Source organism: Tinamus guttatus, unplaced genomic scaffold, assembly GCF_059628265.1.
Source record: "Tinamus guttatus ecotype Peru unplaced genomic scaffold, ASM5962826v1 Tinamus_guttatus_pri_ptg000356l, whole genome shotgun sequence".
Classification (NCBI taxonomy): domain Eukaryota; kingdom Metazoa; phylum Chordata; class Aves; order Tinamiformes; family Tinamidae; genus Tinamus; species Tinamus guttatus.
This window is the reverse complement of record NW_028288890.1, coordinates 2,426,032-2,450,626: the sequence shown is the minus strand read 5'-3', so window position 1 is coordinate 2,450,626 and position 24,595 is coordinate 2,426,032. Positions and strand designations below refer to the sequence as shown.

The window sequence follows — 24,595 nt, the reverse complement described above, 5'->3', positions numbered from 1 at the left end:
TCAGACCAAATATCCGTGCATCCCTGGGTCTGGTCTGTGGCAGGGGCTGGGAGCTGCTGCCTAGGGAAGAGGGTGAGTGAAGACAAGCGTGCGGTCCCGCTTGTGCCAGCCTGCATCCAGCTGGCCACGTCTCAGGCACTTCCTTAGCTGTGAGCTGATGTCTTTGTGTTTTGTGGCCCTCCATGGATTTCTCTGTGACTTGGCCCAGCCCTTCTTGAATCCATGAAAAAATTGATCGAGTGCAACTTCCTTGGCAAGCTGGACCCAGCTTAGCTGCGCACCGCACGCAAGAGCAGTCCTCGGCCACAGACGGTGTGTGATCTTGGTCAAGTCATTTTGTTTCCCTGTGTAGAAAAAGAGGGATAATGTGTTCCTGTTTCCCAGGGAATTGGGAGGATAATATTTATAGGGTGTTCATGTCCTATGGCCGGGAGACTTATAGAAACATACATAACAAATTAAGCAATCTAAAGCTTTGTGCTTAATCTGATTCCATTCTGGCTTCCAACAGTCCAAACTTTAAACCACGCTGTCTCTCTTTTAATTCCTTGTAATCTGGTTTATCCTATAGAAAAGGAAATACAGGCGGCAGATCTGTGTGTCTTCTTTACCAATGCCAGCATCTGTGCAGGGCAGTTCCTTGCTGTGAAATAGGCTGCTCTTTCACTGCTTGGGGAGCCAATATGCTCTGACGATAAAGCTTGTCAGAAAGGAGGAAAGAGAGAGGAAGAAAGTGCTGTGCTCTTGTTTGGCACTGCATTTGAGGCAGAAATTAGATCATTTAATTGATTTATAGTTGATCAGTGACTGTAAATTCTCTGCATTCCTCAGTAGGAGTTTAGAGGTCTGGGAGCTCAGGCCTTGAACCAAACTGTGCTGTGTTCCACAGCCTACCCAGAGAGTCGATGGGAATGGTTAAAACCCTGGACTTTCTCTCCTATTATGTTTTGGATGATTGCAGGAAGACACCAGCTCCTTAATGGAAGCAGGTAGCTGGTAGGAGCCGTTGCCACACACAAGCCCAGGCAAGTGTTGCAGACTCTGAAATCCTTCCCGGGGAACCTGAGTTTTGGTGGAATCTCTACAGTAAGGCCTGGGAGCCACGTCCCTCTGGATGCAGCCCCACAGACGGGTCTGGCTGCTTCGTGTTCACCCTCCATTCCCAGGTATATCTTGTGAATATCCAAGTAAAAACTGCTGTGTTATCATCATCCACACACACACACAAACAAACAAAACAAACCCCAAAACCTGTAGTTATTAATTCCGTCTTCTCGCTGCCTTGGCTCTCCATAAATCTTAGGCCTGGGTCTCTCTTCCTTTCCTTCCCCCACCCGCTCCCAACTCTCTCCCTTTTTTTAAAATTAAACACATTCCAGAGAAAGGCCAGGAGCTGATGGGAAGCTCTGTGCCCATGTGGCTTCCTTGGGGATGTGCCAGCTCACTAAACACCCAGGCACTCGTCCTCGGCCTGCGGGGAGGATTAAGGGAAGGCCTGAACCTGCTGTGGCCGCTGCTCCCCCGTCTGCTTCTGTGATCCCGGCCTGTGAACTGAGAGGTGCTGAGGTGCAAGGGTTGGTGACAGGGTCCAACAGCCATCTCGTGCAACTGTAGGTTGAGGGACTCCTTAATCCACAAGCTTCAGAGCTGGATGAGCGAGCCTGGGCTGCTGGAGCTGCAGTGGGATCTACCTAGGCACATGCCAAATAGAACAAAGTGTTTGCTGCTTTGCACTAAAGCAACGGAGAATGATTTTATGTGGAGGGAAATACCCAAAGCTGCATCTTGCTGAGGTGTTGCCTGAGCTCAGGGCAGCAGAATCTCTCATTCCTGCTCCCAGGTGGTTTCTGATGGCCTCGTTTCATTTTTCCTACCTCACGTTTAACTTCTCATCCACTCTCATGTAAGGCCCTTTTCTGCTAATTCACTGTCTACCTGGATATTCTTGGTTCCTTAAACATGCATTTAATTATTCCTCTGCAGGCTGTGTTGTTCACTCATTTTAAACTTTGTTGTTTTTTAGGCTACTTCCATAATTTGTTAATATTGTTCTGGATTTTGTTCTCATCCTTCAATACACTCAGCATCTCATGTGTCTGTAGTATGCAAGTAGGAAGCGTCCTTAGGCATAAGCTTAAACCTACCATGGTTTTAAAAATCTGCATTTTTGCCTCACACTATTATGGATCTTACTGATCCATCCTTTCTTATGGGACTTGTTTGTCAATGCAAACATTAATGCTGTATCATTACTCTGCTATGAATTAATCTCATATTACAAGTTTTTTTAGAATTTATTTCCCAACTTCATGGTAGCTAAAACATGGAGGAGAACACTGTGGAGCCCCTTTCAGTACCTCCTTTTGCTTTGGCAGTAAAACTTGGGTAGTTGCTGAGTGATTTTTCTATTTGCCTTGCATACATCTCCTTTAGTAGATTCACGCAGACACTGTCTCACAGAATCACAGAATGGTTTTGCTTGACATACCTAGAGATGTTCTCTAGGATGAACTGCTCAATCACCACCTGTCCCTCCTGGCCTGTCCTTCCTGAAAAGCCTAAAGCCACCCATGGCCACGTTCCAGGCATGAGAGCTGTCCCACCATGTCTCAGTATTTGCGGTGAGATCAAGGCCCTGCAAACACACACGCATCTCCAGTTCCCCTTGTTTATTCCCCGTGTGCATTTACAGAGAGGCATTCGAGTTGGGCTCCTAATGTGCGTCTCTTTCTAGCTGGGGTAGCTGCAACTTAACTATGTGGGCTATGTCTCTGTAGCTAGCTTGTGAGAATATTGCAAAAAATAGAGTTAAAGGCATATCAAATCGTGATCTGTTCAAACTGCATTTTTTCTTCTACCTTATCACCAAAGGAAATTAGATTAGTTTGAAAAGATTTGTTCTTGACAGATTTATATTGACTGTTAAGTGTTTTTTTCAGCCTTTTAGGTGCTTATAAATAGTCTTATAATTTATTGCTGTATTTTTCTGGGTACTGCTGTAAAAATGGCTGGCTTCCCTGTTTTCCCATTTGAGAGATGAGCATCGCGCTTCCCCTTCTCCCAGGCTCCTGCTCCCATGTTGTTCTCCAGCTCTTCTCAAAGATTATAGATCTATAGGGCTCCAGTGATTGGCTCTGAAAGTGTCCTCAGGTAAGGATACTCAGATTCAAATAATGAGAAATTTAGTTACTCTTTAATCAAGGTGATTTCTGGAGTTTTTTTTCCCTGTGGTGCGCTTATGAGTAGCACATTGTAAAACTTTCCAAATATGTTGGTTTTTTTTTTGGTTTGTTTTTTTTTGATTTTCAACTCTAAGTATTACTTTGATGATCCCTGGGAAAAGCCTGCCAGCAGGGTGAGTCTATATGAACATTTTCTACCTCTGGAAAGAAAGTAAAAAAGAACTGGGGGAGAAGGGAAGAGGATCCTTGGGATGGAAGGCAGCCCAGGCATGGCAAGGGAAAGCCCTTGTCTTATAGGTGCTGGAGGCACAGCTAAGAAATAACCTCATGAATCCATGGATATCCTACCTATAATTTTGCACTTAGTGTTTGGGTTTACTGGATTCTTTGTACTATATCACTTTAACACAGTAACTGGTGTAAAACATATTAACTTTCTCCGAGAGGCCCAAATGCTTTTACCAGAGGAGTTGCTGTCCTGTGCTGGTGGGAGCTCTGCTCCTGTCTCTGCTCTCTGCAGTTTCCCTTTGAATGTGAGCATAAAGGAACGGGATAATCTGATCAAAATTCTCAGCCATCTTGAGGGGCTAAGGCTTGTCCCATCAAGAAGCACCCCCTTTTCACCTTTTCCTTCTCCCTCTAAAGAAAAATGAGTAAAAAGTCATAACCCCTCTTAATTTATATTTAGAATCTGGAATTTCTCTTTGACTCTCTTCCTGGCTGAGGCGACGGGAAGCCCGGGCTGACAGCTGGGAGGTTTAGCCATTGATTTCTGTGTAAGCTCGGCGGATAATTACCTCAGAGCGCGGAACCAAAGCGCGGCGCATGGCACGCGGCCAAGGCGATAGCGATCTGGCCTCGTTTGGGAAGAAGGGTCAGTGCAGATTGCACATGGATCCCCTTCCCACCTGAGGATGAAATCCAGGCTCCGCATGCAGCCGTTTTGCTGCTTAGGCCCTTAGCGGAGCAGAACCAAGCAGGGAGAGTAACACTGGCAAGAAAACCCACGTGTGTCTATCAGCTGTTCAGTGCCCAGCACGTCCCAGATTTTTCTGCATTTTCATTTTTCATTAGCACTGCCTTGTTTTAAGGGCCGTGTGTGCTGCGAGACCACAGACAACCCACTCGCGAGAGCGGAAGGCAGGGATTCTTCCCATAGAAAACTCCAGACAGTGTAATCTCCATCGCTGTATTTAGACAGTCAAACCATGGCTAACTGGGTGCAGCAGAGCAAAAGGAGTTTGGGGAAGTAGCAAAGTATTTGTCCCACGTAGAGACTAAATATCTGTTATCAGGGATCTCTCTGGCCTCCTTCCTCTGTTGTTTCTTTCTCCCTGGAGATTTGGCAAGCGGATTGATTTGCTGCCTGACTCACTGCCTTATATTGTGATACTGAGAACTGCTGACAGTATTAATAAAATTAGTGCTAGGGAGGAAGGTTAAACATTTGCTTTTGACTTTTTTAAGAGAGAGAACTGCTATTTAGTCTAAATTAAAAAGTTACTGGTCTGCTTTTTTTTCTGACCAAGTTCTTGATGGTTTTCATCTGAAAACTTAGTCTGGAACTCAGAATTTTTCATTGTAATTGCTGATCTTTCTTTTTCCTGAGAATCTTTGGTTATTTAACAGAGTTATTGTGAGAAACATGTTCCAAAACCATTAGATAAATACAATACAGGTATTTGCAGCTGTATGGTTTTATGATAGCAAGGATTTCTTTTCTTAGGTGACATAGAGGTCAAACTAAAATAATCAGAATGTAAGGACAGGCAAAGATCTAGTTTTTATGTTTTCAAGGATGATTTGCATCATTACTTTTAAATGTGGTTGCCTGCTCTTTGGGTTTTGTGATTAGCTTTTCCTCCCTTTGGGGAATGACTGAATTCGGTAGACATTTGTTTCATTTCATACCTGCTCTTTGTCTATCTGTCTTGCACTTCGTGTTCATTGGGGTGCAGTTTACCCTCAGGTAAAAGCAGAGGTGGAACTAGGGTCTTGCTCTGGTCTGCAGCAAGATAGCTTCCCAAAAACTGTATTTTAAGCTGTTTTCAGTAGCCCCTAAAGTTCTGCTTGGGGTTTTTGCTGCTTTGAAATCCTTGTTCAAGCAGCATAGCTGACAAATGTTACTGCAACCTTCTTTAATGTTTGCGCTTCCTTGCCCTTCCAGCAGACACTGGAGCTTTGCTACTGGTCAGTGTCCACGTAAAATAATTTGAAAGGTCTTCAAGGCATCAGCCTTGAGGAGGTTGTTTGGAAGTTGCATCCTTTCAAAGGAAAAGGCAAGAGCTCCTGCAGCAGTGATGTCCCTGTCCTGCCTTTTTCTTTCCAGACAGTCCACTTGTCTTTGGAGAATATAAGCTTTGGAGTGGGAACTTGGCATTTCTCTGTGCATGTCTCATTTTGAGACCATGTATGCAGGCTGTGCACTATTATTACCAGAACTAATTACTCTTCATTGCTTTTATTGCTTTTTTTATTTTTTTTTCCTTCATGGGAATTGCTGATTGAACTCAGAAGGAAGCCCATACCACTCTGTATGTAGCCGAATTCCTCTTACCTTTAACAAAGGGCAAATGCCAGAATCTGAAGAACTTTTATTGATCCCCTATAGATAGCATTACTTGTTCTATCAGACAAGTTCTATCAGGTTTTGCTATTCTCTTACTCATGTTTTTTTTCCTGTTTCTCTGACCACCGAAAGAATACACGAGTCTAATACATAATTTTTGGAAGGTTTCCCCTCCCCCATTTCCTGAAAAGCTTGCATACAAAGTGAGACACTCATAAGCTTTTCCAAGATAAGAATTTAATTTATTTAGGCTTCATTGTTCCAAGCACAGCTACAGACTGGTTTGGAAATTTGCTGTTCCAGCTTTAACAGGTCACAGCATGGAAAGGAGCAGCTGGATTTTCCTCCGGAGCAGCCATCAGCTGTTGAAAATCTCTTGATACTTCCCTGGCTTCTCCAGATTCAGCATTAACTTCTTCCTGCAACAGGAATTAAGCTACGTGCTGTAGGCTCTTTAGCTAAGGAGAAGTAGTGAAGGAAAGGAGTGAGGCATCAATAGCAGTTCCCGTGGGGCTGATGGAGACCGAACCATTGATCTGACTCCTTTCAAAAGGATGAGAAAACAGACTGTCTCCAGCTCCAGCATCTCAAGAAGTTTCTGAAGTAACCTCTAGGGCTCAAGAAAGTAGACAATGAGTTCAAAGTCAGGAAATTTGAATACTTTTGCATGCTATTACATTGCTTTTCCTTCTCATCTCTTCTGCTCTTAAAATGAACCTTCTCCATTACATAATCCAATGTTCCAGTCAGACAGCTGAAGTATGAAGGCAGCAGGCCCATTTCTCATCTCACGCCGACTATATGGCAGTGTAATTCTGTTGGCTTGGGTGAAGCTAGTCCCAATTTACACTGTTCGAGTGACCCATATGTTAAATCTATACTATGACATATTTTAGACATGTAATATAGCCAAGTAGCCTCGCCGTAAGAATCTTATTTCAGTGTTGCTTCACTTTCTTTAGAACATAAAGATGAAAACAGTATATTGCATTAAGTGGTACTTCATTAGTGTAAGCAGTGAGAGGGAAATTCAGGTATCTTGTTCTTTGATCTAAATGTCCTACTAAAACTAAGTCAGAACAGCGTAACTTCTGAGTTCTTGGCAGAATTTGAGCTTTTGATTGTCTCTCTTCTAGGCTTGATGGAGCTTACTGAAATTCAATCACCTAAAAAAAATGAATGCAGGTTTTCAGTTTGATCTTTCACATTCTTTCTTATCAGAACCCTGATTTTCATGCTTTTTTATGTGAACTCAGCACTGTAAGTTGTTGCTCTTGAATGTCTGAAAAGGCTTTGGGCAAAGCTGTGGTTCAGAAGCTGCAAAATCCTGGGGTATTCCCCGGCACACGGTGCTGTAGACTCCTGTCATTTTGCAATTAGAAGCTTCACAGTAGTTTGATTGAAGGCCATTTTGTACATAGTCACAATTGGTATATTTTTTTCTGTATACCTGAAGGTCTTTACAGGAAGAGAAGAAAGTAGGAAGGAGAAAGAAAAGAGAAAAAAAAAAAGCCCATACAGTTACCACCGCCAGTTAGTAGAATGTACAGTTTGTGACCTGTGAAAAACATGGGGAAATAACTGAGAGTCAGGAGGGAAGAGTTACTAGCCATGACATCATTAACTCTGTTAACATAAACCTTTATGTTTCTGGGTTCACCGTGGGAGACTTGTCTGCTGAGCTGATGGTAGAAGGGGCTGGATCCTGCCTTGGTGTAACTTGGCACTGGTCCATCTTTGAGGTGTCAGTGCATTTGCTGCCCTTTTGTGTGGTTATGTCATGGCTAAGACAGCCTGAGCTCTGGGAGGGAAGTTTGACCTTTTCTCCTCAACTTTTTGGGATAAGATATGGGAGAGACAGGATGTGAAATTCATTGTTAGCCATACAAGCAAGTAGCTTGAAGAAATTAAAGATGAAATTTCCCATGTCTTTTGATGGGTTGTTGGCTGTTTTCAGGCACTTTGTCACTTTGCTGTATTCTTAACTCTGAGCTGTACATTAAAAAGGAAGAAAGGAAAAGCAATCTCTTCTAGTTAAGGTACTTAATCATATTTCTAAGATATGCAGATGCAACCCCCTGTATGGCCTGTTGAATTTGAGACTCTTAGCTCTCCCTGGGGGAAATTAGGGAATCATTGTTCACACGTTTAGCTTCTGTAATGATGAATGGGATTATCAAAGAAAATCCCCTTGTGCATGAATGAATCTAAAATCAAGCATTTCCTTTGCCTATGCATTGAGACTTTGATTCACTAAATGAAACAGCTGGACTACTCTAGGCAAGGCCAAGGTCTCTGGGAGAGGGGTGCATTACATTTTGCTAGCCAAGTGCTTATAGCTTGGACAGCATTTTGTGGTTTGCCTAAATCTGAGGTCACCTTGGCCCTTTAGTGGGGAGTTGGGTTGTCACTAACAGTGTTCTGGATAAGATGCCTTCAGGTCCCTGCCAATGTGATCTGTACAACCTGTGACTTCATGGCTCAACTTTCCTTCTTAAATTTTTTGCAGTGTGCTCAGGGTGCCCCATGTCCTGGCTGGAGCTAAATATAATTAACTTGTTAATTGAAAACCAGTGAGGGAAATTGGCAAAATGAAATATTACATGAACATCTGGCATTAAATCTGTATGTCCAAGGACATGTAGGGATTGTCTGTGTCCCGAAGGAACTGTAGTACTCAGTAATTTTTTTTTTCAGAAAGAGTGCCTTCACTTTTGAAAAGCAGGGCCAGCATTAATACCAAGGCAGAGAATTCTTCTGCCTACTTCCAGAGAGTGAGCTAGACTTGAAGGCAAATTATCTTAAACATAAAGCTAATGTAAATGGAGCAATCCGTCGCGTCCAAGTGTAAACAGGAAGTGACTGGGCAGCTGCCTTGCAGCCCCTGAATGACTGAAACATCGACCAAGTTTCAGAGATTAAAAAATGTAATTTACCCTCCGGTAAGGAGAATGAGAAATCCATCTGCATTCCCATCTTATAAATTTGAGTTAATCTTCCACTAGCTGGTGATTTCGGAGGAGTTACAGATTGAATCCAGGCACACTGGCTAGCTAGGTCTGATTTCGGAGTTGAGGGTACTTTTTTGTTTGTTCTTTCTTTTTTTTCTTTTTTTCTTTCAAATTCCTCCAATACCAAAGGACACAAATGGATTCTAAGCCACTGATTTTAAATACTACCACTAATAATAACAACCTAGAGTGTGTGCTCATTGCCAAAAGTTGGGAACCAGCATTGATGAAAGATGAAACTGCCCCAAGTTTCTTGGCAAATGTGACGGAGGCAAATATTTCAAAGGTCACTTCGATTTTGAAATTTGCTTCCTTGGAGATTGTGCTGTGGTAATGTTTGCCTTCTAGATGTTATCAGAGAAGCCATGGAATTTCATAGTAACTGAAATTAAAGAGTTTTAGGATGTAGAGTCTGAACTCTACAGATAGGCTCCTTCTGCCCCCTGTCCTGCTGTTCTCATTAGTCTTGCTGGTCTTATGTGTATTGGATAATCTGCTCAACACTAGCGTTTCTCAGTTTATGTGTTATGTTGCAGGCCTCAAATGATTTGGTTATCAACATTCTCCAAAAATGCTCTTGACGGTCCTATCCTATCTAGGCCATCTGTTGAGTTTTAAATAAACCTTTATGTTTTTGAATTTAAAGACAAACACAACCCATACTTTGCTTATGCACCAATTGGCTTTGCAAGTAAAACAGTGATCATGTGACAGTGAACAGTGATTTAATAGCAGTACTTCAGTAGCACCTAAAGACCAATCAGGCCAGGGTCCTGTACTGCTGAGCTCTGCAGAAACTCTCTTAGAGCAGGACCTGCCAGATGGCAACCCAAAAGCTCAGGTTTGTAGCGTGTGAATAATATAGACCATGAAGAACTGCTGCATGGAGAGGTTGGGTGGAATGTGTCCTGTGCAAGGAACAAGAACTAAGAGCAGGGCTATCCAGCTGGTGTTTCTTGATCAGCCCAGTACCTTCCTTGAGGTCTGCATATTCTTACCATGGTTCTCCAGGTAAATCTCTTTAGCAAGAGGCAGGGTGTTGCTGCTGGCAGTGAGGACCCCTTTCAAGACATGGGACTGTTGGACCCACTGTCCCAAAAGATTGGAGGAGAAGTCTGCAATATGGAGTGAGGGATTCGTGGTGTGATTCATGAGGTGGTGTTTGGAGTCTGATTGCCGTGCTGTCGTTGAAACTGGGATGGACTTGCTTGTTTCAACTCAGTGCTGGGTTTTGGAGAACTTCCTTAACAAGAGGTCCTCATTGCTGATTGCTTCCCCAGGTTCCGTGTGGTGATTTCTCCTTCACTTGGAAACCACCTTGAAAGTCTTCAAGTCTGTGATAGCTGAGGAGCAGCAAAGCAGGAAAATAAATCTCTTAGGTGTTCTGTGCATCTTTTGATGGTGTCCTGTGTACTAATTTTAATGTAGCATTATAGAGCATTTTAAGCAACATAGTAGATATGTTTTTGATGGAATTACAGCCATTTTGGGCAGAGTGATGCTTGCGCCCCCCTCTCATTTTGGTGCCTTTTCCATGAAACATTTTCACCTTCACTGGACAGGCAACTGGGGACTAGCAGGCCTCTTCTGCCACTGGTTTTCAGGGTGCAGAATGAAAGTAGTTCTAGAGGGCTAGATAGCAGCTGGTGGGAGAGCCCTGTGGGTGTTGCGAGGTTGGAACTTGTTATGATTTGGAGACATTCCTTGTTGTTCTGCCATAAGATGCGCAGAGGGGGATTGTACCTGACCAGGAATATAACAAACTCAATCTGCTTTCTTTCTAGAAGCTAGTTGAAAACAATAATTTAGCACCTAAAATGTGCTTGTATAGCTTGGTGATGGTTAGTGACCTATATTACCTTCTTGTTGTTGTCACATATGGTTTAGACTGTCTTTCCTTAAGTGTGTGTGGCAGGTATGTGAAGTTCACAAGCCAACTGGTACTTTGAGTTGGCTGTTCTGGGAGTTATGGGGGTTCAGTGAGCACAGCTGTAGTGGCCAGAAGCAAATGAGACTGTAGAAGAAGCTAGGGCTTTGAATGAGTGAAGCCAAGCACGTTCCAGCTTGAACAGAGTCCCCTCTCTCCACTTCTTGATGAAATTAGTTGCAGTGAAAACCAAAGACACTTAGACTGAAACAGGACAAGAGGAAGAGGAGCAAGGATTAGGTTGAAAGATATCTGAGCATCTGAAGGCAGTGGTTTTCCTGCAGCTCGCACACAAGGGTATGTGCATGTGTGCATAGCTGTGTGTCAATGAATGAGTGTCAGGAAAGGTGCTAGAGCACATCATCCCGAGCTGGTCTGAGCTAGGGTTTCCATTCAACACTTTGGCAAGATGAAGGTCTAAGGTAACTGCTATGTCCTGTTTCAGGAGGCAGAGGTGCTCCAGATATGCTCTACCATCATGGTAAAAATGCCTTTATTTTTGGCATTAAGGTAGTTCCCCCTCCAGCCCTTTTTTTATGTAAGTAAGTGTCACATTTTACCCACTTGCAGTTTTCTGCTTGTATGTTTTGGCTTTTGATCAGGACCTTGGGTTATGTGTGCTCATATGGTTTTGATAAAACATTGAACTTAGACAATACATCTTCTTGGACATTTCTTCCTGTTTAGATTCAAGTGTGATACAAAGCAACTAGCCCTTGATCAGTAGCAGACACAGTTTTTATCAAGCATTGCTGGATATTCATTAGCCATGAAAAGACTTTAGAGAAAACGTACCACAGCTCAGCACAGGTAGGTGCTTCCTCTTAGCCCATTTTTTAGACACCTTGCAAAGCCCTGGACTGTAAAGTGTGGCATCCTTTAGTACACAAATACAAGGCTACAGTATTTAAGCTGTTTGGCTGGCATTTGTCTTGCTTCTACTAGTCAGTCTGCTCACCCAGAGAGGAAATGCTGAGATCCTGGACAGTGACAGCTAAATAGGAGTAGCAGCCTCATTAAAAGCCACCTACTGGTCCTAATGTTTATAGGTTTCGTTTAAAGAACTACAAGAATTTGTAATTCAATGATATATTGGGTAAAAATCTGAGTCAAAAGAGCATTTCTCATGGTCTGCCCCAAAACCATGTATGCCCTCTGTTAACATACCCAATATTTTCTAGCAACGGATGTACCACATCCACGTTTATCTGAGGAACCTACAACGTAAAGACAGGGATTTGTCTCCCTGAAGCTGATCAGTGTGACTGCCTGGCTTTGTATGTATCAACCCCTGCTCTCCCAAGCCTGCCCTTCGTGTTGCACAGGAACTCTCAATTAGGTTGTTTCTTGGGCTAGTGGGAAGCCTGTTTGCAAGGGAGGGTAGAACATCCTCCAGGTTGCAGACCTTGTCAGAAGTTTGAGCCTGGCCTCTGTTTCTGGGGACCTCATGGACGTGTTTATCCAAGGGCCGCTGCACCAACCCCTCGGTTCTTTGCTGGTTCCGGGATTTGTTCTAGTTCTGGGATTATGGGGATTCAAAACTGGAATTGTGTGCTTCAACTTTTATAGAAAGTCCTGGTAGGACTTAATACGCTGTTAGTTTTTCAGTAGATTTTTGCACAACATAGAGGTGAATCTTGCAATGCTAAAGACTCTAGTGAATAAAAGCCAGTAGAATCCCTTTTTGTATGACTTACATCCCCCTAAAATCCTCTAGGCTGTTTGAACAGATGACAAGCCCCCCAAAAAAGAGTTTTTTCCCCCCAGTTTTCTAGCTGGGCAAATTCAGCCTGGGCTATTAAAGACTAAGTCCAGCTCTGCAATTTCTGTATCTTGTATCTTCCTCCATTTGCTCATTATGAAAGATCTGGTTCTTAGAGTGCTGTAACTAGCAATGCCTTTTTTTTTTAAAAAAAAGATATCTTAATCCTCAAAGGCAAGAGCTGCTCTCAAAGGAGCAGTTGAGTGCAGTTTTCCCAGGATACACCCACATTTGATCTGTGTCCAGGATCTGAGGTTAGAAATCACTGTTATTGATGATACCTAGGACAGGGCAGCCCTGCTTATGCTCCATGTATCAGTTGCAGCACTGATTATTATGATTTTTTTTATGATATTCTTGGTACCATATGTATGTGAAACAAAAAGAAATAAACAACAGAAGTGTCATTTTTTGCAATGTCACTCATCTAAGTCATCCCCAATTTAAAAAAAAGAAGCTGCTTTTACAGAAACCATGCAAAACCATTGTCAAGACTTGTATGAAATACTTTAGCATCCTAATAATAACTTCTAGCAGAAAAATCTTGGCATGCTGCAGTTTAGGAAAGGGTTTTAAAATTCACCTTCTGTTTTTGGGCAACAGGCAAAACATGTGGCTCTGTTTAGGAGCTATTTTCGTTAAAGCTTGACAGTACAGGATGATAAAATACAGCTGCATTGTTTAAACTTTCAATTTAATTTCTGGGTTTTCTCCAGGCTGTTTCACCAATATGGCGCCATTCATTTCCAAACAAAGCTCTTGGAAGAGCCATCGATAAGGAGAGTGTTAAAATGTGGAACCTAATTATGTTTCTGGCCTCCTTGGAATTCCAAAATTGGATTTTTCTAATTGTCAAATTTGCAATCAGGGTAAGCTTCCATGCCCATTAGTTAGAATTATTAGCACCCTTGTTGCCAAGGAGTCATAACTAATGGGGCTATTTGGATTTTCAAGGCTCTCTAAGCATCGAAGGCACCTTGTATCTTGAAGAATGACCCCTTGACTGCAGCGTTGTCTATACTTAACTGCACCCCAATGGCTACTACTGTTGCAGCCATTTTTATCCGTTCTCTAGGGCTGAGTCATTGCCACAACCTCTGCTGCAAGCTCTGCAGATATGATAAACTCCCAAGTCTGTCTTGTTGCAAAGTGGGGCTTGGCAAATCTTGACATGAGAAAGTTCATCCTTAAATAGACAAATACTAAAGCTGGTTGTTGTTTAGACATCTTCAAAGTGAGTCGAACATAAATATCTGTACAACCTGCCTGGATGACCACTATTTCTTCTCAGTCTGACGAACATCTGCATCCCAGTTAAAGCCCATTCCTATGGGTGTGATACTGAGCACAGGCTTATCTTGAGAAGTTTGCCCAGGTGGGACTCCCTCCTTGATACAGCTTTAAGAAAGCCAAAAAAAAGCCCAAAAAGAAAAATAGAAAACTGTAACAAATAAAAACAAGCCCACGGGCATATTAAATCTAGTTTATACATCTTCACTGTGCTGTCTTCTGCACTGTAAAACAGTCTTGCAGAAACGTGGTACTTTTAGCCTAAATGGTACTTTAGGTTTGTGAACACATAGACTCATGCTGATGCCTAAGTCTATGTGTTCACAAACCCTTAAAAAGGTTTTCCTCACTCCATGTGCAACATCTATTTTAGAGGCATCTGTTCAAACTGCAGATGACATCTCTTGGCCTGTTGATGTCAACAGATCTTTGTCATCAGCTTCAACTTTTAAATATTAATTACAGCATTGCTGTCTGTCATTTGCAGACAGATGCAGCATATATATATATTTTATTTACATTTGTTTAAATGAGCCATTTTTCAGTGACAGTGTCTACTTAAAATTTTCCCATTCGCCTGCTCTCCCTCTCGCCCCTACACTGCCCTTTCTATCACACTTACCCAAGCATTTCTGCAGCTACTTGGTTTAGGGAGTTGATGTAACTAAAAAAATAATAACATTTAGGGGGTTTGGCTTGTTTTTCAGTGCATCTGTTTCCAAGTCTGGTCATCCGTGTGTCTGTGTGTGTTCCTACAGACTCCTTCTAAAAGCAGAAGTGGCAACTTCTTGAACTAGTGAAGCTGTAGCAGTGCTACCTGATGTCACTGTCACCTCTGGGTCTGGCCAGGTGCTACAGTTTGTTTTTCTCCTTTAAACTGGCACATAGAGCGTCTCTGGGTCCCCCGACATGTGTTTACCTGACTTGACACGTGGGACCATTTCTGACAAAAAGACGTGCAATAGAGCTTTATGGATGCAGAGGCCAAGATGTTTGGACCCCTAGTCTTGCAGGAAGTTTGCCTTGGGAAAAAGAGGAATTGTAATCAGTTCTGTTTAATTAAATCAACCTAAGCTAATTGTCAGCTAATAAAAAAGTGTTGATCAGCTCATAAAATAGCAATGAAGATTAAAGAGTAGTTGCCATGAACAGGTGGTAACTCTGTTTCCAAGTTAGACCACATTACTCTCTGGCACAGGATCCCTGAGAATACCTCATATTCCATTTAAAAGAAAAATGTTATGAAACTTATAAAATATAGGGCTCATTTTATAACCAATTTTCTATCTCACCTGCCAAGAGCAGCTGGGGTTTGAGCCAGCACAAGGCGGATGCAGAGTTTTAGGCAGCCATCCAGAAACAGAATCCCTGAGTGGTGCTGTGGAATATATTTCTACCTCTGATTGCCCTTTCTTTTACAATTCTTATGATTTAGTTTTCTCTTTCTTGTTGCTGTTACAGAAAAGACACTTGAAGCATTGTTTGATGTCGCAGATCGAGGCCTGGCACTGGTGCTGCAGTGTGTGCTGTGCTTTGATTCTGGATGGATCTTGAGCTACTAACAGGCTCCCTCTTGATTCGGCCCTTACTATTTCTGCTGACTCTGCAGTTCTTACAGGAGGCATAAAACATTGATCTAATTTTAACCGGAAAGGACTAAGCTGAAATCTTTATCTGCGCCTCCAAGTAAAAGCAGAAGCTTGGTGCTTTGTAGTTGCTCTTAATGGTGGAATAATCAAAGATAAATTATTGTGTAGTGGTTATTATATTTTCAGTTAATAGTGTAGAGCTATGTAATTCTGAGAATTTTGTTATGGCTTGCTAGTTATCTGCTCTGATGACAGGCCTTCTGCAGAGCAGTGGTGGTGAGTTATATCTCAATACCCACTCTTTGTGACCACCCTTCCACAGAAATCTCATGCAGGATGGAGTAGGTTGGTCTTGTGACAAGTCCTGATACTTGACTTAGGCACTTGTAAGACTAGATTAATTTCCTTTTCCTCACCAGTCTTTATCTTTCGTGGAGTACAGCCACGACGCATTGAGCTGCACTGATACAACTGTTTGGTAGAGCTCTAGCAGCATCTACAAGTGATGTTCAACCCTTGCCTGGCTGCACTCCTTGTACATCCACTGTGGCTTTCCTTGAAGTGGAAGGATGTGCTGTGCTCCAGGAGAAGTGATAGAAGAGCCTGTGATGCCTCCTTTGGGCTAATAGCCACCCTGGAAAACTGGGCTTTGCTCTGCTCCTTGGAGAAGACAAAGGCAGGAAGTTCTCCTGGCTGCTGTCTTGGAGTAGTGGGGAAGATACTAGGGATATAGCCCAATCCTTATTCAATCGTGTGTCGGCAGTAGCAAAAACAGGGAGTTTTGTGACTCCTGGTGATCTCCCACTGAAGATCAGGAATAGGGCAACCAGCAAGACTGCCGTTTAGCTCTATAACAACATGCACTGAACCATATAGAATCCCACACTAACAAAAACCACATTCAAAGCAATTATCTGATTTGTTGGTTGATTTTTTAATAAGATGTTTTGAGACACTGGTGCAACACACCCCATAAAATCTTGTGACAGTTGTTTGTAGTTAGAGAGTACAAGATGGTTGCATGTATTCTGATCAGGACCAATATACATCACTTCAGCATGCCCCTCATCCATCAGGGTTGTGGGTTTTGATACCAAGACACTTATTTCTTCAGCTTGTTTAGCGTTTTTCTCTCCCTTGTTTTTTACCCTTCTATGCAAGAAAACATCCATACTGGTTTCATCATTTATTGTGCTTTCCAGATGAAAGTGCTTTGTGGTTCACAGGCTTAAATAATTAGTCTGCACAGAGCGCAGAGCAGTTGACAGCAGTGCCTGGAATCGCTGCTCTTATGCATGGAGCTCCAACGACTTCCAGAAACAAAGTAATGGTCCAGCTCACAAGCGGGGCAAACCTGGTTCCCAAAGCAGCCTCCAGCTTGCTGAGCACTAGGAGATGCTTCCAGCCATGCTCTTAAAGCCCTTTCTCCTCCCTGCTTGATTTCTTCCCTTCTTTTCTCTCACAAACTTGGATTTTTTTTTTAGCATAGGGAGTAGCTGCTGGTCTTGGGTTCTTGCAGTGGCTTGGCCATAATCATAGAATCATAGAATGCTTAAGGTTGGAAGGGACCTCTAGAGATCATCTAGTCCAACCCCCTGCACACGCAGGGTCACCTAGAGCACGTGGAACAGGACTGCGTCCAAGCGGGTTTGAAGATCTCCAGAGAAGGAGACTCCACAACCTCTCTGGGCAGCCTGTGCCAGTGCTCTGGCACCCTCACAATAACGGTGGCTTTGGTGCTCCTGCTTGGAAGCGGGGACAGATGTCACCATACTCTTCAGACAGTGACTGCTGTTTCAAAAACCCCTGCTCATTGTTTCATTCATTAGGTTTCTCTGCGGTTGTATTTTTTGGAAGCATCGTTTCCAATAAAGCTTTTACAGGTGCATTTCAGCACTTGGGAAGCGGGAGCGTGTGTGCTTGGGCCCACGTGTCTGCGTGCGGGTGGGAAGGGGGAAGCGCTGGGCAGCAGGCACCAGAGCTGCGAGCACTGTCATTCCCACCCCAGTTTAACTCCGCAAGCTGAGGACATGTTGCCGTCGTGGAAGCGGTGCTGAGCGAGGGAAGGATTTGACACATCCCTGGTGATAATTGCCCACCTCGGCAGGTTCATCTGGCTGGCAGCACCGTTACTATCCCAGGCTGGACTGTAAGTGGCACGTTAAAAATCACAACAGAGCAGCGGCTGCTGGGGACACCCGGCTTCACAGGGCTGCAGGGGCTTCACAGGGTGGGCTGACTGTGAGTCTCTGCCTTCTTTGCCTCAATTTTCCCCAGAAATGGGGCAAGAAGGGAGGCTGGATGTAAGCTCTCTGCTTCTCTCAGCTTTGGGAAATGTCCTGAGTGGCAAACAGCGCCTGGGAAGGGTCCCACATGCTGGTGCTGCTGTGGGTCTTCCCTGGCTCTCTGCTTGGGCTGCTGCTTGGGAGGGGACACTGGGCTCCGACGGCCCTTGGGGTGACCCAGGGTGAGTGTTCTTGTGTCCTCCCAGCAGTTACAATCCACCCTCCACATGCGTTGTTCCTATCCTGTATAATAAGGGTGATGCTCCCCATCTGTCTTTATCAGGTATGATGTCAAGGAAGCCTCCCAAGAGGCATCATGGAGGAAAGGTGACCATGGCCTTGTTTGCAATTGTGGCTTCCCTGTAAGGGGACAGACTTACCAGTCTTGGGCAACCTTGGGCCTGGTGTCCTGTTGTGCCTGAGCATTTCCATCTGTGACCTTCATCCTGGGGCTCTGAATACATTCCCCTGGAGAAGGCTGAGTTCCTTAGCTTTAAAGGTGGCATTCTTGGGGCATGCTGCCGTGTGAGCTGTGCATCTCCAAGCAGATGGTAGGAGTAGCTGGTGAGAGCTTTGGTATCTGTGCAAAAGCCCAGCCAAGATTTCAAATCTGACCATGCATCTCCACTGATGGTTAATCAGTGGGCACCAGAGATTTGCCCAAGAGTCAAGGAAGAGCTCTCGCGTCTCATGGCCCTGTGCAGATTTTGTTGGAAATGAAAAGCTTTGGAAGGGCCTTCAGAAATGGTGCATGTGCTGAGCAGACGGGTTACCCAACAAGGCTGTTTCTGTCCAACCAGCAAAGATGGGAAGGGCTGAATGGCTCACGCTGATGCTCCTCAGTGCAGGGAGCCCGTTTGCTCTTTGTACCGAATGCAACCCCAGCAGGAGAACAAGCATCCACAGAGCTCATAGACTCAAATGAAGCCTCAAATCCAGACGAGCTTCTGTCTTCCTGCTCCTACCAATACTGAGGTCCGTGACCTCTCGTGCACGCTGCGCCCTTGTGTCACAGGACGTGCCACTGTTGGGCATTTCGTACCCATTCCTTCCTTCCTTAGCTGTAGTTCAGCAGTGAAGAAGGGACCATTTGTACCATGCACAGCTGGAGTGGCCACTAGGCAAGTGTGGCAGACGGGACAGCTCAGCTGGCTGTGCCAAGCCACCCACGTGGGACCCACTCCTCAGGGCCTGTGTCTGAATAGGAAAGTCAGCCCTAGCTTTCTGCAAGCGGAGTTATTGTTTTTATCCTAGTTCTTTCATAGTCTATTCCATAGTAGAGAATGCTCTGCTTAGATCTCTCCATTACTGGGACTTTTCCCAGCATGCGAGTACACTTTTCAACACACTGGTCCTCACACTCTGTGCTCTTGGATCTGCCATGCGGAGGGGCATATGGGAGGGTGTTTTGCTGGCAGGACTTATATCCACATCCTCTGAATTAGCCGGGTTATTGGCCCGGCTACAGGGCAGTCTTGTTTCTGCTGCCTTTTTTTATTATTATTATTTTGTTCTGTGTCCATACAGGGCACAAAGTGATGGTTCTTCCTATGCATTAGGGACCTTCGAGGAGACAATATATTAGATCAATTTAAAATGAAGTTTATCCCATTGCCAACATCTGTTGAAGCACCTTTAAGGTTTTGTCCAGACAAAAGTCTAACTTAGACTTTATTTTTCTGCTAGCTTGATGATGGGGGTTGGAAGATATCAGCTGCTTTGTTGTTTTGAGGGGAAGGGAAGGAGGATTTATCTGTGCAAAAAATTCTCCTCATCAGCAATTCAGTTTAGGATTTCCCTAGTTATCCTGTGCTTAAAGACATTTCCTTCTATGGTTTGCTCTTAGCTCCAAGTGATCCGCTCATTTTTAGGATGTGGGCTAGACTCTTTGGAAGTGTGGCCAGACAGCAAGGCAGGGAGATGTTGCCCCTCATGCAACTGGGACTTGCTCAGGACTTTTCAGGCTAAGGAAGTTGAAACTTGTCTAATGTGAGTGTCTGAACTGCTTAAGTCTTTTTTTAATGGACTTTTTCCACTCTTTAATGAGCTGCATCCTGGTACCTTGGGAGCATCAACTCAGGCAACTGGTGGCAAGATAGGAAGGTGATGTGGTTTTATGCTTACATAGTGCAAGTGCTTTGGAAATGCGAGTTGTGGCTGTATTTCTGTATGGTACAGAAAAGACTGGCTGTTTTCTGGAACACTGTGATGTTCCTCATAGGTTCATAACCGCTGCGGTATAGAGATCTGCAGATGCTTCTGGCCCTACTCGGATAATTTTAAACTGTGCCCAAGGTGGGTGTCTCTGCCTGGTGTTTCCGATTGGCGACTGTTTCTACATATTCAATCCATCAGAAACTCTTAGTTTCAGGGACTAAAGTGGAATTTAAACTATCTGAATATAGTCCTTTGCGTCAAATCAAATGATTTGTTAAAGCGGGGCTAGCTTTGCAGGGAGAATCAATCTTTTTTATTAGATCAACTGATGTTGAAAAAAGCAGACAAACTTCCAGGCATATTAACCCTTCTCCTGGGCTGCATTTGCATTACAAGAAGAGTGGGAGCACAAGAAGAGAGGGCAGCATCTCTTGGTGGCCAGTTCTGGGAGTCCAGGGAGAGGACTTGTCTCCTCGCGTGTTTGGGTGTTCGGACGCGAGACGTTACTGCACAATAATGATCTCTGCTCCACAGCTGACACGTTGTGTGAGTCTGGGGCTAATTACTGAATCCCCCTGTGCCACCATTTCCATCTGTAAAATGTCACAGATGCCCACCATTCATAAATTGCTTTCAGATTTCCAGATGAGGTGCTGTGTAAGTGTAGAATAGTGTTAGTTTATACATATTGTGCTAGAGCATAATATAAACCACATGCAACTGAGGAGCCTCGCAGATGTGGCTCTTTCAACTGCAAAAGGCAAGGTCTAGGCCGATGATTTAGCGCTGCACTAATTGGGCTAAAATGGGAGATTGCTTTGGTACTGATGAAATTGTCACTGTTAGAGTCCTCATTTACCAACAGTTTTGGAAGATAACCCAGTTATTTCCTATTGAGAGAGTGTCTTGGGTCCTGGAACACAGCAATATGTAGCCAATGTCGACACGTTTATAGCAGCCGCTGTGCTGGCTGTCCTCGCGCTTCAGGAAGAGGACGGCTCTAGTGTTTATTCTGAATGTGCATTTTGCTTGTCCTGTAGCTGCACTTAGCACTTTCTTGTTGCCTGCAACCTTTTGGGCATATCCTGATCCCAAAGCAGAGGCGTTTGACCAAGTCATTTCCATTGCCATTACCGGGTGTTGCATAAACAGGAATCCCTATTTATTGATAACAAAGCTGCTGCCATGGCTGCAAAGGAATGAGAACCTGGCAGCTGTTCAGCATTAAGTCAATTCTCAAAGTTTAAAGGATTTGTGGGCTGTGATTGTTTGGGTTTGGGTGATTAACTTTTGTGAAGTGCTGGAGAGTGTCTTCCAGATACATTTCATGGAAAGGATGAACTTAAACCAGCTAAGAGACTTGATTTGTTTAAGCACCTCTGCATTTTCTGATAATGCTTTTGGGGCAAAATTCTTGGTGGCTAAATTCTCGGTGGTTGTAAAACATAGGAGCTCCTTTGACTGAAGCAGAATTGGGTTGTTCCTACAACCACCTGCAGCGTATGCCAGCTGTATGTGTGAAACTGCAGAGTACCAGTGTCTCCATTGTCAGTGGCTGTCCTATAGCCATGTAATTTTAAAGCACTGGTCTAAGCTTATTTGTCAGTGTAGTGTTGCCTGTTGCTCAGAAGTAATTCGTGATGTCGTGTGGTTGTGGGAAGATGGTATGGAGTTGGGAGGTGAAGGTATCTCAGGAGATATCCAGTTCCTGCTCAGTGTATTGCAGACACATTGCACCATTCTCTCACATTTGTCCATGTTGGGCTTGGAGCCTCTCTGCTCCTCATCAGTGCTCAGAGGGAGGGTCAGAATTCATTGCTGAATCCTCCCCAACTGTGAGAGTAACACGATACTGGACGTGAGTGCAGGGGGAGGCTGTTGTGGGAGGGAGGCTGGTTGTTGTGCAGCTTCACCCGACACTTGCCGGGCTGCAGGAGAAATCTGTCCTGGCCAGGCTGGGTCTTTGGTCGTGGGTCTGCACGCACTGTTTAAAGCAGTAATTTGGACACGAGTTTCAAGGTGGAGGCAGGTAAAACCTCAAAGTGAAGCTCCTCAACCTCCCACAAATGCAATGTCTCTCAAGGGCAGTCATGCCATGGTGGTCATAGTTGTGTAGGCGTCATAAACCCAAGAAAATGCAAATAGGTAAATTGCGAATAAGGGCCTGGTCTCACCAGAGAATATGGGGCTGTTCATCTGCTGCAGTCAGGTGTTGCTCATTAAGGACCCCGCTGTTGGGCAAAGATGAGAAAGAAGGTGATTCCTTACCCCTTGAGATGTCAATTGAAATAATCAGCGAAATAATTCTATTTTCTTCTGCTCTTCCTGACTCAGATGAAGTCACAGATCTTTGAAGTAGAAGTGTCCCAGGCCAGAGTCCAGCAAATAGAAATTCAAGCTACAGCTACAGTGACTATTTAGTCTCTAGGTGGGGACATGGTTTGTGAGCTTTGGGTTAAAAATAGCAGGGTGGAGAAGTTTTGGAAAACGTTGTCTCAGCAAAGTGCTAAGAATATCTTCTGGTTTATCCCAAAGTGAGCTAGAAAAGCAGGTTGGTGCAACTATTTCAAAAGCTTTGAGAATATGAAACTCCAATGTGCCTTGCTAGCCCCAAGTGGATATATCCATTACTGATTTTTTTCCACCCACAAGTTAACAAGGGAAAAACAACAAAAAAATGTCCTTGGCACCACCTTCTGCTAGCCCCTACCCCGATACATCTGTGACCTTCTCCTCCTGCTTATTGGGGGTAAGGTGGCTGGAGAGCATCCCAAGCCTGCCGAGTCCATGGCATCCCTGAGACCTCGGAGACCTTGGAGAGGAATGTGGAAAGGATTTGTGTTTCCACTACACAGATCTATAATGGCCACAGCAGGGCTCAGGGGAATTTAGAGGGATGACGGTAAAGGGCAATGAGGAGAATTAGGCACAGTAATGATCCTGAAGAGATTGAGCACCTCGTAGCCTTGTGCTGCATCACGCCTGGGCAGTGCGGGACCGTGGTGTGTTGGGCAAGGGCTGCGAGCCTGGGGCAAAATTCCCAGAGGAGCGCGGGGGTGGGAGGACAGGAACCATCCATGGGATTTGATGTTCAGGGAGGTAAATTCTTCAGAATTCGGACATTTTTTTCTTCTTTTTGTTTAAGTCTTTCAGCCCATCTTTTTTCCTTGACTAAAGGAAGCTGATGCTCCACGTCATAGATTAGAGGGTGCCAGAGAAATGAGAGTCCAGTTCAGTGACTGTGGGTATCGGATGCTGGATCTCGGCTGTAGTGAGATAAGGATAAAGCTTTTACTCTTGTCTTGTGGTGGGAGTTTTATCCCACTACCAATACGCCTCTATTTTCTGACGTTTTGTTAGTTTTGGTGCCATGCTTTCAGCCATGCAGTGCTATCTGTAACTCTTGTTGGAGAGCTAAAATCCTTTAAATGGGGTCATCTCTGCCTTCAGGCTGAGCTACATCAACAAAATGTCCTTGGTATTTCTAAAAATAATAGGTAATACCTTTCTAGGAAATGTATTGCATCAAGATCTAGCCTGGCCCTGCTAGCCCTCACTCTGACACATAAAGATGAATTGAACACGGATCTCCCAGCTCATGGTTGCCTGTGAATCATGACCTAATATGCTAACAGAGTGCAGCCCTGACCAGCAGAACAGGGCTTTGGCACCGCCAAGGAGCGCAAATCCCAAAGCCGAGAGCAATTATGGATCAAATTAGTTAGTGGTGTGGGAGAGTGCCTGTGAGAAATTTCAAATAAAGCAATGTGAGTGATGTGAGCTGTTGAAGAACAGACCCGGGTGAATAATAGAGATTTAGGGATTACTTGCCAAACTCAAAAATTGGAAAGAAAAATTATTTGGGAGAAACTGAAGTGGAAATTTATATATATCTATATATATATATGTATATAATAACAAAAGTAAAGGTTTTGAGTCAATCAAAATTATTTCATTTGACTAGAAGTGAGCCATTTAATTTCACTTAAGACTAAATCATTTCATTTTGTGTTTTACTTAGATGAGTTTTGAAAAAACTGTCATTTCAAAACTAAGGGTAGAAATACCTCATTAATAAATGAGCAGATGATTCTGAAAAAGTCTCTAGAAAGTATTACAGAAATTTACAAAACGGTGCCTATGTTTCCACCTGAAACTAGGCACCAGATTTTACTTAGATTCTCAAAGAGCTGTTACTATTCCAAAACTGTAGTAAAGTTTTTTTTTACTCAGTTTTGCTCATCTCTAATTCCAATGCTTCAAAATCACACAATTTCATGATAATGAAAAAAATATTTAAGAAGAAAAAGCCTTTTCCTGTTTAAGAATACAGAAAAGTAAGTAGATAAAAAATAACTATGAATATTTTACATGCAGAAAAAAAGATCGGATAGCAGCCCTTATAAAAAGGGAAATTTGAGTTGCTTCTTAAAAACATCTGGTTAAGGATAAGAAGGAAGAATTTGTAATAGTGGAGATGTATATTTAAGAGAGATCACAATGGAGAAATTTTGGCAATGATAGAGGTCTCCTTGTAGAGCTGGGGAATTATCAATAATGATAGTAAAAAGGCAAAAACATTCAATAAATGTTCTGTTTCATAGTGATAGACAAATTTAAAAGTCTTAATTTAGAGTTAGGGGAAAAATCCATCTTCTAAAATGCTGATAGTAAACCGTGGCCAACAAGACCATTTTTGTATTTTTTGAGACTCCCTTTCCTTATCTATGAAAAACTCTAATCCTGATACTGGCCATGCTCCCAGGAAACACAGTGACGCATTAGCAATGTATTAGGAAAACTGCACAAAAGGGAGCAATTTC

The 24,595-nt window shown here is 43.6% G+C and overlaps 1 protein-coding gene across 1 annotated transcript in view; it reads left to right on the top strand.

Annotated features, from left to right (window-relative positions):
- Nucleotides 1-24,595, top strand: part of COL26A1 (collagen type XXVI alpha 1 chain) — a 139,191-nt gene that overhangs the window by 75,768 nt on the left and 38,828 nt on the right. The window contains 1 exon segment of the mRNA XM_088530101.1: nt 17,438-17,479. Coding sequence (XP_088386227.1) covers nt 17,438-17,479 — 42 coding nt within the window.